The sequence below is a fragment of the Mauremys mutica genome, chromosome 13 (assembly GCF_020497125.1).
Source record: "Mauremys mutica isolate MM-2020 ecotype Southern chromosome 13, ASM2049712v1, whole genome shotgun sequence".
Lineage (NCBI taxonomy): Eukaryota > Metazoa > Chordata > Testudines > Geoemydidae > Mauremys > Mauremys mutica.
The window spans coordinates 58,304,467-58,323,754 of NC_059084.1; the positions used below are offsets into that span (position 1 = coordinate 58,304,467).

A 19,288-nucleotide genomic window follows, 5' to 3' on the forward strand; every position below is an offset into this window, starting at 1 on the left:
CTGCACCCTCAGATCTGCACTCATGTCTGAAGAAACCTGTGCATCCTCCCTGCATTTGGATTATTCTCCTTTGATAGTGGATGAATTTTCAAGTAATTATTTTAATGAGTTCATAAGAATAAAATAATTAAAATGACATTGTGTAGTAATTTAGCATTTGTCATCTCTAGCTTTGTCCAAGTGATTTTAAAACTGGGATAAAACATACTCTTCCCACTTTCCTTAATGTTAGAACTCCTTTACAATATTTGTGTCGGTTACATTTGAAGACATTAGGCGGTAATGAAGCTCTATGTTAATAAGAATTTTGTCAAATAACCAGAATAGGAATAAAGTTTATTCGTGGTCAGGTCAGTAGTTCAGTTTACTTTGTACTAGGACCCTGGTGACATCATAGGTAAATCAGCCAATCACCACTCTTCATCTCCCACTAACATGAATGTTTCAGTTCGATGTCCTGAAATGAATGAAGGGAAGGTAAACAGACAGGTGGACCAAGAGTTCTCACTGATGCCTTGGCCTCCATGAGTGTTAGTCATACAAGCTTCCCGCTCCTGTGTTTCTTCAGGGAGGTGGTGGGTCTCTGCTCCACAGTCCCAGGACCAGACAAGGGAAGGGTTCCCTCCTCTCTGCTCCCCACTTGCTTCCTGGAAGCTGAAATTTGCTTCTTTACAAGTCATTAGGAATAAAAACTAAAAATATACTGTCAAAATTGTTCATGTCTGTCTTTTCAGTTTGAGTCATCTGCAAATTTTATAAAAAATAGCACATAAGCCACATGTGCATGAGGCAAGATAAATATTCCCTTTCTTTCTTTCTTTCTTTCTTTCTTTCTTTCTTTCTTTCTTTCTTTCTTTCTTTCTTTTTCTTTCTTTCTTTCTTTCTTTCTTTCTTTCTTTACTAAATCCAGAATAACCTGTACCAAAAATTAAGGAATTTAAACTGATTTAAAGGAATAATATCCCTACATGTAAATTAGTGCCAGGCTGCTATATATGATTGGTCCAGACGGCAGAGGGAGACAGGATTTTCTGCACATAAATGGTGTATATTTACGCTATGGCACCACATTCACAAAGCTGTCTGAGGTCTCATTGATCCACCAAAGAGGAGAGATGGGAGCCAGCATGGCTGAAGCATGCACAGACATTCCAGTTACCTTCAGCTTTGGGATAAGTTTCTAGAGCTGAGGGATGTCAAACCTGTGCTATACATCTCTTTGTGTTCAGTTTCAGGGAGACTGGATTAGGAGATGGAGTCAAAGTCAAATCGTCTTAATCCATGGGCCTCATTGTGACTCTGTCATGGAGAGAACATAGTGGAGAGGCACTTTCCAGGCTGTGGTAGAAATAAGGAGAAGAGATGGCTGGTTGGAAAAGAGGAGCAATCCCAATTATTGAATGTGATAGAATGGAAAGTTCAGGATGTGCTGAAGAAACAGAACTTCTCCACAAGACTTCACACAGGGCCCTGTTCTTCCTGATGGTCACAGTGTACAACACAGTTTGAACTATTCATGATTTGTGGTAGGAGGATCTCACCCTAGGAAGGGCTTGGAGATGAAGAGGGAACAAAGACACCCATTCAGGAGGAGGAAGAGAGAGAGGAAACATTTGCCTTCTCTCCCCCATGCAGGAAGAGTGAGGGAGATACTGAAATGTTGACGGAAAGAAGGAATAGGAAAGAGGTAATGAAAATCTAACTCTATCAGGCGCATGGAGGGTATCCTATAACCATGGTGCATGAGGCTGGCTGCCCTTTTACAACATCTGTATTTGGATGCTGCATCTGCATGTCCACATCACATCACAGCAGCATAGGACCACTCTACAGCACCGTCAGTGCAAAGCAATGCCTTGGGAACCATAATCATATCCGGCCTTTCTGCTGCTTTGTCTGATGACCAGTCAACTTGGTCTCAGCTGTTCCAGCCCCCACAGATTGAAGGTGTCCATTCTAAACCCATCCCTCTCTCAGACGTAGGAGAAAACCCTGTGTTGTTCCAGAAGGCTGACCTCTTTGGCATTTGTTACTAAGGGGCTAAGGTTGCCTGGCAACACCACAGTAGACTCTCTTTAGGAACAATTCCCATGTGGGCACCAAAGCATGTAGAAGTTGTTGCAAAGCCTCACACTGGGAATGGTGCTGTGATGGTGATAATCTGAGTCTGTGCAGGTGCATTAGGTAGGACTTTATATAGGGACATTACACAGAAGAAGAAGAAGAAGAATAGTGTCATTCTCCTCTCACTTATTCCAGTTTTCAAGCAGTGCATCTCTCTTCAGTGAGAGGTTTGTTTCCCAATTAACTCCTTAAAATGCTCAAATCTTAATTTCATTTTCCATGTCAACCCAGTTATTGAAATACACTTTTAAGTGTGCACATTTCTTTATATTTATTGATTGGTTGTATTGATTTCCCCCATAAAATGTAATTATTGGGAAAACAGAAAGAAAACAAAAGAAGAAAAGAATGGTAAAGGGTTTTGATGGGATGGAAAAAAGGAGAAAGGAAGGCATGGAGGGGAAAGGAGAGCAACATCTTAGTTTCCATCCATTAGTGATTAATTGAAAACTTTTAAAAGTTAGAGCTATTTCTTCCAAATTTGTCTGAGTTCCTTCTTCTTCCAAATGTTACCTGCTCTTTAGATGCCCTGACAGCCAGGTCACTTTGCCAGGCTTCTAGCCCTCGAGGCAATTGGATTAGTCCTTCACTAGGAGTTGAAAGCCTGTGCTGCCACACAACAGTAATTTGGAATAAAAAAAAACACAAAATGGCAGAGAACTTAAAAACTGGCTAACAACAGACCGTGAATCTCAGTGATAATGGAAACTAAAAGAGCTCTAAACCATTGTTGTAGCTCTTTGCACCATGTGATACAGACTCAACAGTCTGGTGTTCAGAGTGATGTTTAGGGTTGTGTGTACTGGTGAAGCTGTGTATTTGTTTGTGTTGATTTCTGTGTGGATTGTATTGTACTGGGATATTTGTGTTGATTTGTGTGGGTGGTAAATAAGGGATTTATAGACTTAGACTCATAGACTTTAAGGTCAGAAGGGACCATTATGATCATCTAGTCTGACCTCCTGCACAATGCAAGCCAAAGAATCTCACCCATCCACTTCTATAACAACCCCCTAACGTTTGTCTGAGTTACTGAAGTTCTCAAATTGTGGTTTGAAGACCTCAAGCTGTAGAGAATCCTCCAGCAAGTGACCCATGCCCCATGCTGCAGAGGAAGGTGAAAAACCTTCAGGCCCTCTGCCAATCTGCCCTGGAGGAAAATTCCTTCCCGACCCCAAATATGGCAATCAGTTAAACCCTGAGCATGTGGGCAAGACTCACCAGCCAGCACCCAGGAAAGAATTCTCTGTAGTAACTCAGATCCCACCCCATCTAACATCCCATCACAGACCACTGGGCATACTTACCTGCTGATAATCAAAGATCAATTGCCAAATTAATTGCCAAAATTAGGCTATCCAATCATATCATCCCCTCCATAAACTTATCAAGCTTAATCTTAAAGCCAGATATGTCTTTTGCCCCCACTACTCCTCTTGGAAGGCTGTTCCAGAACTCTACTCCTCTAATGGTTAGAAACCTTCGTCAATTTGTGTTCTGGTTAGGGATTATGTGTGACTGGATTTACTGGGTAAAATAGTTGGGTTGCAGTATGAGTGATTGTGATGATTTGTGTACGTATTACTCTTCTTATTGGGTATTAATTATTTTGTGCTTTAGCCTTTCTGATTTTCTCCCAATGTGTTTGTCGTACACTTTTGTACTGGTTCTCAGCTATTTGTCCATGTTTCCACCTTTTATCGGATGCCTTTTGGTTTTTCAGTCTTAATATACTTCAGAATAACACATGCAGTCACCATCCTGGAATCTTATTATAGAGATTTTCACCAAGTGAGTCATGGGCAATGTTTGGGATTTCAACCAAACTGCCCCATTTTTCCCATTGAAATTTCTCTCTGTGGCTGTTTGATGTCCCACTGAAATTACTTTCAGTATTTCAAAACCCTCGGTTTCTGCATTCCACATTAGGTCAAAATTCTATGAGAGGTTTATTATCATCTGGGTGGCCCCAGGTTCTGTATCCTTGCTGAGAAATGAATTTGAGTGCAGCATGAGCTGTTATAGCAGGGATAAGGAAGAGACAGGACAGAACTGGAGGAGGGGGTGTCAAATCAGTATATTAGATGTCTGTATACTAATTCAAGAAGTGTGGGGAATAAGCAGGAAGAATTCAAAATGCTAGTAAATAACCACAACTATGGCATAATTGGCATCACAGACACTTGGTGGGATAATACTCATGACCGGAATATTGGTAAAAAAAAGTGTACAGCTAGCTCAGGAAGGACAGGCAGGGAAAAACGGGAGGAGGTGTTGCCTTATATATTAAAAATGCATACGTTTGGACTGAGGTTGAGATGGAAATAGGGAAAGACTTGTTGAAAGTTTCTGGGTAAGGATAAAAAGGGTATTATATATATAGTAGAGAAGAAGAATTACTTCTTGTGGGTAAAGGATATTATTTATATATATGTAGAAAAGAAGAATTACTTCACATCTGCTAATACATCCCAGAATGATGGTCACTTTTTTTGCAATTTATATATTATTTGTTGCAAAAAAAACGAACATCATTCTGGGATGTATTAGCAGGAGTGTTGTAAGCAAGACATGAGAAGTAATTCTTCTCTATTCCACTCTGATTAGGCATCAGTTGGAGTATTGTGTCCTGTTCTGGGTGCCACATTTCAGGAAAGTTATGGGCACACTTTAGAAAGGTCAGAGAAGAGCAACAAAAATGACTAAAGGTCTAGAAAACATGACCTATGAGGGAAGATTGAAAAAAATGGGTTTGTTTAGTCTGGAAAAGAGAAGACTGAGAGGGGACATGATAATAATTTTCAAGTACATAAAAGGTCATTACAAGGAGGAGGGGGAAAAATAGTTCTTCTTAACCTCTGACGATAGGACAAGAAGCAATGGATTTAAATAGCAGCAAGGGCGGTTTAGATTGGACATTAGGAAAAGCCGCCTAACTGTCAGAGAGGTTAAGCACTGGAATAAATTGATTAGGGAGATTGCGTAATCTCCATTATTGGACATTTTTAAGAGCAAGTTATAGAAACACCTGTCAGGAGTGGTCTAGATAATACTTATTCCTGCCACAAGTGCAGAGGACTGGGCTAGATGACCCCTCGAGGTCCCTTTCAGTTCTATGATTTCAAGTCACTTTAAGAAAACGGTAAGTGATATCATCATCAGCTATTTTGTAATGGTGGGAACAGAGCCTCAGAGAAAGGAAGTGTAAGCCCAAGGTCAGGGAAAGAAAGAGAAAGGAATAAAACTCAGGTTTCTGCAATCAAATTCTACTGTCCACTCCACTGGAATCTGGTGGACTCCGCAGTGGAAATATGGGTAAAAGAGGTATGAGAGCAGCAACAATGTTTATCTCAGATTTTCACATGAAGCCAATGGAATGAAATAGAATTCCTTCAACCTACAATGATAATATCAGACCTTGTGGCTAATATAACACAGAGGCGTGTTCAGGAAGCTGAAGGTGAGATGTATTCAACCATAGAGATACTAGGCAGCAGTATCATTTCCAATGTCAATTAACATAGGCCCTTTTGAAATTTTACCCAGCATGCCTCTGCTATCTGGAGTCTTGACTCAACCACTGGGACAGTGTGACGGTCCATGCCCCTAGTGTCAAGGCAGTGTGGCCTGTCGGTCACTGTCTATAAAGCAGCCCTTCGGTGTGGGGCAGCGCGGTCTAGCGGCTGGAGCCTATGGAACAGCCCTTTGGTGCATGGCATTGGGGCCTAGTGGTCAGCACCTATAGAGCCACCCTTTGGTGCAGGGAAGTGTGGCCTAGTGGCCGGAGCCTAGAGAGCCACCTGTCGGTGTAGGGTAGTGTGGCCTAGTGGCCAAAGTCTATAAAGTAGCCCTTCAATGCAGGGCAGAGTGGCCTAGGAGCCAGGGGCTATAGAGCCACCCTTTGGTGCAAGGCAGAGTGGTCTAGCGGCCAGAGTCTCTACAGAATCCCATATTCTTCTGAGCCCCCTGATCTAGGTAATGACTGGTCACTGTTCCTAGATCGCTGTCTCTGAGCAAACTCCCACTGCTTCACCCTGGGGTGAGCCATATTGGTGGCCCTTGATGACTTTAGAGACTCACAAATTTATATGAGCATAAGCTTTCGTGGGCTACAGGCCCCTACATCAAATGCATAGAATGGAACATATAGTAAGAAGACATATATATACCGGTATATACAGAAAACATGAAAAGGAGGCTAATTAATTAAGATGAGCTATTATCAGCAGGTGAAAAAAAAATGTTTGTAGTGATAATCAAGATGGCCCATTTCAGACAGTTGACAAAAAGGTGTGAGGATATTTAACATCAGTCACTCCATCAGGGGCTCATTCACCTGCACATCTACCAGCGTGATATATGCCATCATGTGCCAGCAATGCCCCTCTACCATGTATATTGGCCAAACCAGGCAGTCCCTATGCAAAGGAATAAATGGACACAAATCTGACATCAGGAATCATAACATTCAAAAACCAGTAGGAGAACACTTCAACCTCTCTGGTCACTCAGTAACAGTCTTAAAGGTGGCAATTTTGCAACAGAAAAGCTTCAAAAACAGATTCTGATGAGAAACTGTTGAAATTGAATTAATATGCAAACTAGATACCATTAACTTTGGCTTTAATAGAGACTGGGAGTGGCTGGGTCATTACACAAATTGAATCTATTTCTCCATGTTAGGTATCCTCACACCTTTTTGTCAACTGTCTGAAATGGGCCATCTTGATTATCACTCCATATTCACATTTCCTCCATTTCTGTTGATTCTGGCATCCTGTTTGTATCATCTCCATGATCCTGCAAATCCCTTCCATCACCGGGAGGCAAAAGGCCTTTTCCACCTGCTCCTCTCACCTCATTGTGGTGACAATTTTCTGTGGGACTATAGTCATTGTGTCTCTGTTATCAGATTCTGATGCACTGAGGGACTTGAACAAAGTGTTCTCTGTCTTTTATGGTGTCCACACCCCATTGGTCAATCCCCTCATATACAGCCTGAGAAACCAGGAGGTGAAGGAAGACTTAAGAAAAGCTGTTGTTAGATTTTTTTCTTTCACAAGAATACTGATATTTTAAACTAATATCTATATCTATCCATATCTATAGAAGGATAAGACAAATCCTTAACAATACCTCTCCCACCCCACTTTAAGGGCTGACGATTGTGGTGTATCAAGAACGTGATCTGCCTGACCTTGGATTACTCATTCTTTGAGTGTGGGTGACGTTGAAAGTCAATACCTTAATACATTAATGAGAATAAAATAATTTAAAAAGTACTCTGCTTGCAATTTAGCATTTGCCTTCACCTTGTTTTCTCCTGAGTGATTTTAAAACTGGAATAAAACCCTTCCCACGATCCATAATATTAATCCTCATTTAACATAAGTGTAGGCTACATGTGAAGATATTAGGTTTTAATGAAGATTTTTTTTTAGAAAAGTTGTGTCTAATCATTAGATTGAAAATAAATTATACACATGGCCAAGTGACTAGCTCAGGTCTCTTTTAAATTGGACCCTGGTGACATCAGAGTTAAATCAACCAATCCCCACTCTTCATCTCCTGCTAATGTGAATGGTGCAGTTCTGTTACCTGAAGTGACTAATTAAGGGAAGGTAAATGTGCAGGTGGGCCAAGAGCTCTCATTCATAGAATGTCTCATTCAAATCAGACATCATAGAATCATAGAATCATAGAATCTCAGGGTTGGAAGGGACCTCAGGAGGTCATCTAGTCTAACCCCCTGCTCATTCATGCCTTGGCCTTTGTGAGTGTTATTCAGGGTTCCATGGCCACCAGCTACCCACTCCCGTGCTTCATCAGAGAGGTGGTGGGTCTCTGCTACATAGCCAAGGGAAGGATTTATGACTCAGGAAGATAGTTCCCTCCTCTCTGCTCCCTCCTTCCTACCTGGCAGCAGTAATTTGCTGCTGGCCAGGTCACTGGGACTGGAAACTAACATTCTGCCATTCCTTGATCCTTCCCACCCACAGCATGTCAAATTTGTCCACATCTTTCTTAAAGTGCGGTGCCCGAATCTGGACACAATAGCTGTCACCACGGGGCCCTGGGGAGTTAGACTGACTGGTTGGTGTGCCGTCAGATAGATAGATAGATAGATAGATAATTTGCCATCATGTGCCAGCAATGCCCTTCTGCCACGTACATTGGCCAAACCGGACAGTCTCTACATAAAAGAATAAATAGACACAAATCAGACATCAGGAATGGTAATGTACAAAAGCCAGTAGGAAACACTTCAATCTTCCTGGACATTCTATAACAGATTTTAAAGTCACTATTCTTGACCAAAAACCTTCAGAAACAGAATTCAAAGAGAAACTGCAGAACTAAAATTCATTTGCAAATTTAACACCATTAATTGGGGCTTGAATAGGGACTGGGAGTGGCTGGCTCACTACAAAAGCATCTTTACCTCTCCTCAAATTGATACCTCCTCATCAATTATTGGGACTGGACTACATCCACCCTGATTGAATTGGCCCTGTCAACACTGGTTCTCCACTTGTAAACTAACTCCCTTCGCTTCATGTATCAGTATAATAATGGCTGCAACTGAAATTATCTCTCGATGCATCTGAAGAAGTGAGGTTTTTACCCACAAAAGCTTATGCCCAAATAAATCTGTTAGTCTTTAAGGTGCCCCCGGATTCCTTGTTGATTTTGGTTGGAGTGAGAATCCCTCACTTATGCTGGTGTGAATTATGAGTAAATCCAGTGAAGTCATCACATGTACACTGGTGTAAAACTGCAATAAGTGAGAGGAGAACCAGACCCAGTGGTGTTTGGCAGGGATGGGATGGAAGAATTGCTTCTTCCCGACCTCATGGGCAATTGCTTCGCACCATGAGGGTTCATTACCTAGATAATGTGTTTATAGGGTATTGTTCTCCTCCTGTTTACTGTTCATTTGATTCTGTCCACATTAATTCTACTGACTGCAAAGGAAGCCATTCATATGCTGCCTACTTTACATTCTTCTCCAGGCACCCTGCTGCCACCTATCATAATATTTACACACAGCCTCATACAGTGGGAGCAAATCAAAGCTGTCCCTTTGATTTTACACTGATGTAGACCCACTAAACTCAAAGCCATTAAACAGGAAGCTGTTGTATCATGGCCAGTAAACACAAAGTCCAGTCTGAATCTTAATGTATTAACCTTCACATGGTCACACGAGGGTATAGCTGTTATGATCTTAGTTTTGAAGAAAGGGAAGGTTATTCTGTTTTCTCATTTCTAGGAACATATGAGAGTGTGAATGCCAGTCTCACACAGAGTCAGAGAGAGAGATTGGGTGCTAAATAATATACAAATAAAACTCATTATGACAAACAAGCCCATATTTATTAGTATTGCCAACCCAGCAGAAAGACATTAAAAGGAACAAGAAGTGAAGGGGGTGAAGTGTGAAGTGGAATCATTACAGAAATCTAGAACAAAGATTATCCCAGTGATTACTGGAGCTCTTGGCTATGAACTAGCTGCTCAAGAACACATTGGGGGTGCAAGACATTGTGATCAGTGACCTCCTCAAGACAGACACAGTGAAAATGTTAAGGTGAGTCAAAGGAGAGCGAGAGCTAAAACACAGGAATTCTGCAGAAGGTTTAACAAAATTCCAGACTACCCAGACCTACGGAGTTGATTTGTGGTCAGCATTTATTGGTGACTCATGGGGATACATTTTAGACAGTAGCTTTCTCCTTTTTAAGCTTAAAGATCTTGTATATTGTGAAGGCTATTTGTTTAAGGAAAATCCCCATGATGTAATACTGAAGGATAATAAGAATAATAAAAATAAAGTGTAAATTGAAGCATTATTATTATTACTACATTTTAACATAACATCTTATAATAATTATATAATTTAAATCACCATTAGTAGCATAAAAAACCCATTTCATTTCAAAATTAATCTCAGAAAGAGAGAGAGAGAGAGAGAGTGGTCCTAAATTTTATTGACACATGCTGTTGTTCTAAACCCCAGCGATTCCAAGACTGGAGAGATAAAGAGCAATTAGGGTAACCTAAAAAAACACCATATATTGTTTTTAAATCAACCAGATAGACAAACAGGTCAATATCAGTCTTCAAAATGTATTAACGGATGCTGCTGATACAACTCCAGTGAAAGACAACTTCTGAGAGAGGATGAAATCCACCCCTTGGTAAAGGGTCTACACAAAGGCTATAGGCCACTTCCTTTACACTTCACTACTGAAAACAGGGCCTCGGTGGGGAAATGAGTGACACATGTGTTAGGTAGACCCTCCGCACTGTGGGGAAATTCACCATTTCCAATCCCCTGCCACTCCCATAGATGTCAGTGGGTAATAAATGGAGTTGACGGCAGTAGGAACTGGATGGGTTCTGGCCCATTAGATCACATTTCCCCAGGCAGATCTAGGGTCCATCCATTCCAGAGTGAGGAATTGCTTGGCTCTGCTGCCCTTATTTGTACAGATAGCTCTTCCTGACAGCGGGGGTCCCGTTGTATTTAACAGAACTGCTCTACTGGGCAAGAGCTGTCTGTACAAGCTGTGATTCACAGTATCATACAATAAGACGAGTTCCCATTGTCTTGACTTTATTGCAGTGTGCAGTAACTATATACAAAATAGTTTGCTATTTGTTATGAAATGCATAGCCTCATTAGCAGCTTTCCTCAGGGCCTCCTTCACCTCTCTGTTTCTCAGGCTGTAAATGAGTGGATTGGCCAGGGGAGTCAGGACTGTGTAGAAGAGAGAGAACACTTTGTTCAGGTCTCTCAGTGTGTCAGTGTCTGGTAGCAGATAGACAATGATCAGGGTCCCATAGAAGATGGTCACCACTATGAGGTGAGAGGAGCAGGTGGAAAAGGCCTTTTGCCTCCCGGCAGTGGAAGGGATTCTGTGGATGGTGGTGATGATGCACACATAGGATGCCAGGGTTAATAGAAAGGGAGGCAGTGTTAATATGGAGGTGAACAGGAAGATCACAAGAGTCATCAGGCGGGTGTCACTGCAGGACAGTTTTACTAATGGGGCATAATCACAAAAGAAATGGTCAATTTCATTGGGGCCACAATAAATAATTTGTGATATCCAAGATGTTGTGATGGTGCAAGCCACAAACCCACTTACCCACGACCCAGCTGCCAGGCGGAAGGAGATACTGCCATTCATAAGGACTGCATAATACAGAGGTTTGCATATCGCTAAATACCGATCGTAAGACATCGCTGATAAGAGGCAACATTCCACAGATACCATAGAACCAAAGAAATACAGTTGTGTGATGCACTCAATAAATGAAATAGTCCTGTCCCCAGTCAGGAGACCAGCCAGCATCCTGGGCAGGATGGTGGAGCTGTAGCAGGTCTCCAAGCAGGACAAGTTCCCCAGGAAGAAGTACATGGGGGTGTGGAGGTGCTGATCAGCCACAACTAGCGCAACGATAAGGATGTTCCCAGCCATGGTCACAATGTAGATCACCAGGAACAGCAGGAAGAGAGGGATCTGCAGTTCATGGAGGTTCCCGAATCCCAGTAGAATGAATTCTGTGATTGATGTTTGATTTCTCCAGTTTCCAGTCCATTTCTCCAGGTCTTCCATGGGCTCTAACAAGAAATGTAATTAAAAATATATAAGCTGTGGAATATGACATGAAAAAGGCAATTTGAGGTTTTGTGGTGTCATTGTAATGTTGTTGATGGTTAAATGCAGTCATGGATGAGTTTTTCAGCATCTCTGCTTTTCTAGGCATCTGATTTTTGACCTGTCAATACCATGAACATAGATATAGTAACCCCAACCCTCTAGCCAGGCTGGTACCTCAATTTTCCACCATTTTCCTGTCTCCTTCCATGCAGTCTAATGCCATGGGTGAAATCTAGGAGTCAAAAAAGCTGGGTTCTATTCCTGAAATAGTGTGACCTTGAGAAAGCCATGTAGTTCTGTACCTCAGTTTTCACAGCTATAAAATGAGGACGAAAGTGGTATGTCATCTACTAATAAACATAAGTACTTAACATCTTCATAGTGCTCTGAGATCACTGACAGCTTTCTGTACATACTCACAGGTAAAGCCCAACACACATAGAACTGATTTTTATACCAGAGTCTAGGTCAATAAACAGCAGTATACAAGTGTTTAGTTAAGCATTGAAATATTCGTTTTAATGCTTGCTTTTTTCTTCTTCAGATCTGAAAAAAAAATATATTTCTTGCACTCAGCTCAAATTATAAACTCATGTGCGATATGATTTCTTTTATCTTCTGTAACTGAGAAAGTGCTCTGAGAAACAAATTATTGAATATGCAGAGGTAGATAGATACTCAGATAAAGTGTGTGTGTGTTGGGGGGCGGGCAGTGAGGAATGTTTGAAATGATTTGCCTCCTAACTTTACCTAACATTAATCTAGAGGACTGTTTATGCAGTGAGCAAATGCGGAGACACAAATCCATATAAATCTTCACAGATACCAGCCACCTCCATTCTGACTAGTCCTCAATAAATCCAGGGTGTTCTACAATCTAAAACTGTCTGGTCTGGGCATGTCTCATAGAAAGACAATGGTTCTTCTATATGTTTTTCACTACACTGGCTGCTCAAAAACTCCCAACAGAACATTGACACTATAATTTCTAAAACCAAATGTTTTGGGCTGACAAGGTTCTAAATCCCCAAATTTAAAAACCAAACTGAAAATTATTCAACCAAAATCTGATTTTTAAATAGTTTTTTTTGCGGGGGAGGTTTCCAATGAAATTCTGAAGTTTTTAATCAAAATCGGACACATCTTGTGAAAATTATTGTCTTCTTGAAAATCAAATTCTTCAAATAAATGCTGATGGATTTTTTTTCTACCTGCTCTAATAGGTACTATAACGTAAGGAGAAAATCCTTATTAGTCGGAAGCGAAATGGCATGAACATATATAATCTTACATTTATCTTTTACCTTCTGGAAATCTAATAAGAGAGTTTCTCTTTCCTTCAAAACCGGTATAAGAAAAACTTGAGATCGCTGAGGTGACCTCTTTAAGTAACCTTTCTGAGACCCAGGATACAAGTTCTACCATCTGTTTCTGATCCCCAAATTCTTCCTATGAGCCACTCCCCAATAAAAATTCTGATCACTGGCCTGGCATAGTTGTCTTGGATCTGTTACCAAAAGGCAAATATCTCCCTTGTTCATTATATGAGAGAGAAAAATCTCCCTGGAGAATAATGCTGATGAGAATTTTCAAATGCTGTGAAAGCATAATTAATAGTATATTTATTTTTAGTCCTTACATCCAATAGGTATAACAGAGAGGCAAACTGGGAAAATGTTGAAGACAGAAAAATTTCTATCCTCAAAGGAGGTCTCTCTGTTTACCAATCCTATTGAACACAAGTGTTGCTACACTTGATGTGATCAGTCATCCACCTTCCTCGCTGTCATGTCTCTGACAGTGACCAGTACCAATTGCTTTTGATGAAGGTACAATAAACCTTGTGGAAGAAAGTTGTGCAACAAAATGCCTACATGGAAACCCCCTGGTAACCTCTTTTCTTAGGTTTCCCTATCTGTAAGGTGGGGATAATCACATTTATTAATGACACTATTGGGTGTGGTGAGTTGCTGTGAGGATCGATCAGTTAATATTTGTCCAGGACAGGTAACTTAATCCAATGAAATTTGAACTCTGTGGAGAAAATAATCACATCCGGATATACCCAGAGTAACACATGAAGTCAAATGGCCAGGTCACAGAGTTATGTCAGCTGAGGATTTAGCCCAATGGGGTATAAAGCAAGAGTTAATCTAAGTCTAAAGGGCTCAACATTTGAATAGCTTTTTGTATGGATAGATTTTCCTCTCACCTACCCCACATGGACAGGTATGGTGGGTCTAGGTCTCCTCTCACTTGCCCCAGTATATATCAGCAGTAATCCCATTTCAGTCAAGGGGACTGATTCTTCGGAGGCTCACTTTAGTGTTAATACAGAGTGACTCCACTGAGGTCAGTGGGCCATATTCTCCTGTCACTCATCCTGTTGTAAATCAGGAGTAACACCATGGAAAGCCATGAGGCTTGATGCTCCACTCACACAACACACTTTGAATTAGGAATAACTAATGAAATCAGTGGGCCCAAATTTATTCTCACTTATGCTGGTGCAAAATCAAGAGAAACTCAAGTGAAGGCACGACACTTATATTAAGATATGAAAAATGTTCACAGAACAAGATGTTAACTCCCCCCTTTATACACCCACACATACACCAAAAAAACCCTCACAACTATATGAACTTCAAAGAATTTCTACATTCTGGAATCAAAATGATACATTTCCATTTGTTGACCCCAAACTGAATGTTTTGCATAAATTTGGGTTGGGTAGACATTGTCTTCTGTGTCTCTCAGAGTTGCTGCTGTATCCCATGGGAACTGCAGTTCCAAGTCCCACATGTTTTCATTCTCCTCCATGGGCCTTCCTCTCTGGCCAGACTACATCTCCCATGGTGCATAGCAGTCTCTCCCTGTGGATGAGCTGCTGCAGTGTATAATGGACATGTGTGGAGCGGGAAATCCATAACTTTACCCTTTGTTCAATGCTCAACAGACATGTGGCCTGGTTCTTTGCTCATTCATCACCTTTTAGGAAGGGCTGAGCATCAGAGCGGGTAGAAAAAAAAACTTCCATCAAAACATTTTTCAGTGAATAAGAGGAAACATTTTCCCCCACAAGAAATTTTGTCCAAATGTTTCCTTGTTTTTCCAGGCAGCTCTAGTTAGCACCTGGCATGACTGGATCATCTACTCAGTGTTGCTTTTCAATTAGATCAAATTTTGCTTTTTTTTTTTCAATTGTAATGAGGAAACTAGCTATTATTATGGCTTGTGGGAGAAAGTTCTATTCCATGCTCTGTCTATCTCCATCTATCTGTTTGCAGTAGTTTAGTAGCCGTGTTGGTCCCAGGATATGAGAGATACAAGATGGGTGAGGCAATATCTTTTTTTGGACCAACTTCTGCTGGTGGAAGGGACAAGCTTTTGAGCTTCACAGGGCTCTTCTTCAGGTCTGGGGAAGGAAGGAAGAGTGTCTGAGCTAAATACAAGTTAGGACAGATTTTTAAGCATGAGGGGTTTACACATGCTGTGGGAGACCATTTAACATTGAGTGGGCAATTAAGGATTAACAGGCAGAGGGGTGTATTACAAACTGTTGTAATGAGCCATAAAACCAGTGTCTCTGTGGAGTCCATGATTTACAGATTTATGAATATTGATCATTGTAGCAGTGGAGATATGGCTGCCGGGTTTGCATCTGCTCTTCTCGAAGAGTCTGGTGCTGCACTGAGTTGGTGAGTCCTGGTCTGTGGTGAACATTCTTCTGATGATGATTTGGAGAGGCTGGGGGGTTGTTTGAAGGCCATAACAATTGCCCACTTTGTTTTAAGTGGTCTCCCAAAAATGTGTTTACCCCTTATGCTTAACAGTCTGTCCCAACTCATGTCAGGCACCAGAAATGACAGCAGGGAGCCTATCTCTCCTGTGCTCTCATAGACACCCCCCTCCTCACCCCACTAAGCCAAGACAACATTGGAGGAGGATGCCATTTCAGTGAAACGCATAGGGAAGAAGATCAAGGCCATGGATGAGGGAATGCAGTAGGCAGGGACATGGAGACTGGGACTGTGGTGTCTGGGAATAGAAACTGGGCCTGGGAGTTGTGGTAGAGTTGGGTCTGGAATGTTGGAGGTGGTGAAGAGAGACTGGTACCATTTTGGAAAAAAGACTGGGTCTGCGAGGTGAGGGGAGAGACTGGGGTTGGTAGCTGGGTGGGGAAGACTGGTTGAAAATAGGAACTGGGATTGGGACCTGATGAAGGGCAGGAAACAGGTAGATCAGATGAAATGAATGAGGATGTGGGGGCCTGGGACTGACTGGACAAAGAGTCTGGGACTGGGAGCCAGTGGGGAAGGGGGATAGTGTTCGGTGAGGAGGGAAAACACATCTGATGAGCATCTGGGGTTCAGGGAGAAAACTGGGACTGACTTGGCTAAGAGACTGAGACAAGAGGCCAGAAAATGGGGAGCCTAGAACATGAAGCCTGGTGATGGTGGATGACATCAGAGGAGAAGCCTGGAAGGGAGAAGATTTAGTAGTAGTAGTAATAGCAGTCACATACAAATTAAAGAAATATTCACATATGTTACGTACAAACATGTTTACTGTGTAGGCAGGCATCATTCACCCAGGAATTTATAACAAGGGGCAAACACACTGCTCTACATACACTCATGGAAGTTTCACTGATGCGATGAAATGCAGAGGCATGTGATAAATTAATTTAATATGCAGCACTGGCTCCCTCACCTGCAGTCTGCACCCTCGTCCATCTCCTCTAGATGGTTTTATGTGCAGAGGTTAGGATTTGTAAGGGAGTTCAAGAGCAAACAGCATTACCTTAAAGCACACTAGAAGAGCTCCAGAGATCAATGAATGCACAGCATGTTAATGTGCTTTAGAACTCGCACCTCCCATACTGCAACACCACCACCCCACCCATGTAGACAAGCCTTCAGTGAGCCTACTCAATTTCCTTAGGCTCCATGGAAAATCCCATGCATAATCTTTATTCACATGCAGAGTCTGGTGACTTCACTGGGACACATGCATGAATAAGGAAGAACCACAGACCAATCACTTTGCATTTTATTTTACCATAAACATGTTAGCTTGAATATCTGGATTCTGAGAAACCCATGATGTTACTGACAGCTTTCCTCAGGGCCTCCTTGACCTCTCTGTTTCCCAGGTTGTAGATGAGTGGGTTGACCAGAGCAGTCAAGACAGTGTAAAAGACAGAGAACACTGTGTACAGGGCTCTTGGTGCATTGGTATCTGTTAGCATATAGACACTTATCAAGGTCCCAAAGTAAATTGTAATCACAGTGAGGTGAGAGGAGCAGGTGGAAAAGGCCATTTGTTTCCTGGTGCTGGACGGGAGTCTCAGGATGTTGTTGATGATGCAAACATAGGATATCGTGGTTAATACAAAAGGAACCAGGGAAAAGCCTGAGGAGCATATGAAAGCCAGCACCTTCAACCCTCTGAGTTCAGTGCAGCTGATCATAAAAGAAACTTGATTTCATTTTCGCTGCAGAAAGTCAATTGTGTCATTATCACTATGGTGCTAGCCAGAAACCCACTAATCCAATACCCAGCTGCTAAATGTAGACATAACCTACTATTCATGATGGCTGCATAAAATAGCAATTTACATATGGCTAAATACAAATTGTAAACCATCATGGATAAGAGATAACATTCCGTACACACCAGAGAAGCAATAATATAGAACTGAGTGCCGCACCTGTTAACAGAAATAGCTCTATCCTCAGTAAAGAGACTGGCCAGCATCCTGGGCAGGGATGGTGGAGGTGTAGCAGGTCTCCAAGAAGGTCAAGTTCCCCAGGAAGAAGTACATGGGGGTGTGAAGGTGCTGATCAGCCACAACTAGTGCCATGATGAGGATGTTCCCCTCCACGGTAACAATGTAGATCACTAGAAACAGCAGGAAGAGAAATATCTGCAGCTCTGGGAGATCCCCAAATCCCAGGAGAATGAATTCTGTCACTGTTTGATTTCCCCACTCTGCGAAGTCCATGCACAGTATGTAGAAAAAAATAAACAAAACCTCTGCACTATAAATTTGATGAAGTTAGAATTTTAATAGAGAGTCAATAATTAAACCCATAAATATGCACAACCTCCCCTTTCCCTACTGATCAATAACATGTTTGAGCATTTCATATATCCTCTGTGTGTGGGGGTGGGGGGTTGCAATAATTTTTGTGATATAAACATTTATTGAAATAGTTTATTATTTTGTTATTTACCTAAGCAGTTTCAGTAAATGAAAAATTGTGCTAACCAGTTTGAGAATTATTTTGAATACAATTTCACTTAAATATTGTAAATAAAAACCCCTGTAATTAGTAATACATTACAAAGTTTAATCAAAAAAGACAAAAATGGGACTATTTAAATGTTCAGATTAAAATAATGTCTAGGTTTTTATTATATATTATTGTAAATTTTATTTTTTCGTGTTTTCAGCAATTCTATTGAACATAAATAGGAAAGCACAAAGGAGAGAACTTTAGCACCCAGATAATGTTGAGCAGCCCCCTAGACCAATGGGTGGAAATTTGCCACTTTTATTGCAAACACAATTTCCCCATGAAAACTTTTCTCAGAGCCCCCTTCACATCTTTGTTCCTCAGGGTATAGATCATTGGGTTCAACATGGGGGTTACTATGCTGTAAAGCACTGAGATCAGTCTGTCACTGTCCAGCGAGTAGCTGGATATGGGCCTGACGTAGGTGAAGATGGAGCTCCCGTAATACAGCAGGACAATGGTCAGGTGGGACCCGCAGGTGGAGAAAGTTTTGAGCCTCCCTTCTGTGGAACGTATCTTCAGGATGGTGGAGATGATGTAGACGTAGGACAGGACGATGCACAGGAATGGGATCCACCCAATGAAGACCCCGACGGCAAGAAGGATAATCTCATTGAGGGAGGTGTCTCCACAGGAGAGTTTGAGGAGGGGCGGGATGTCGCAGAAGAAGTAGTTGATCTGGTTGGCCCCGCAGAAGGGCAGCCGAAAGGTGAAAAATGTGTGCACTGCAGAGTTGAGAAAGCCACTGGCCCAAGCGGCACCAGCCAGCTGGAAGCAGAGGGATTTTCTCATGACGACCAAGTAGTGCAAGGGGTTGCATATTGCCACATAGCGGTCATAAGCCATCACCACCAGGAGGATACACTCCGTGCCCACAAAGGCCAGGAAAAAATAGAGCTGGACAATGCATCCTGCATAGCTGATCCTCTTCCTTTCCACCAGCAGGTGCACCAACATCTGGGGGACATTGGTGGTGGTGTAGCAGAGGTCCAGGAAAGAGAGGTTTCCCAGGAAAAAGTACATGGGAGTGCGGAGCTGGGCATCCATGCAGACAATGATGATGATGGAGATGTTCCCCACCAGGGTGCACAGGTAGGTGACCAAGAAGATGCCAAAGAGCAAGAACTGCAGCTGCTGGAGGATGGAGAACCCCATGATGATGAACTCAGATGGGGCAGTTTCATTTGCCAT

The 19,288-nt window shown here is 41.9% G+C and overlaps 2 protein-coding genes across 2 annotated transcripts; both read right to left on the minus strand.

The window, feature by feature from the left end:
- Window positions 1-10,763: 10,763 nt before the first annotated feature.
- On the minus strand, window positions 10,764-11,750 carry LOC123348642 (olfactory receptor 10A4-like). The gene has a single exon (XM_044986221.1). The coding sequence runs from the start codon at window positions 11,748-11,750 to the stop codon at window positions 10,764-10,766; it is 987 nt and encodes a 328-aa protein (XP_044842156.1).
- Window positions 11,751-18,355: 6,605 nt separating this feature from the next.
- Window positions 18,356-19,288, minus strand: LOC123348645 (olfactory receptor 5V1-like). The gene has a single exon (XM_044986225.1). The coding sequence runs from the start codon at window positions 19,286-19,288 to the stop codon at window positions 18,356-18,358; it is 933 nt and encodes a 310-aa protein (XP_044842160.1).

Excerpts from the sequence above, each read along its gene's own strand:
- LOC123348645 (XM_044986225.1), bottom strand. The coding sequence starts at position 19,288 with ATGGCAAATGAAACTGCCCCATCTGAGTTCATCATCATGGGGTTCTCC.
- LOC123348642 (XM_044986221.1), bottom strand. The coding sequence starts at position 11,750 with ATGGAAGACCTGGAGAAATGGACTGGAAACTGGAGAAATCAAACATCA.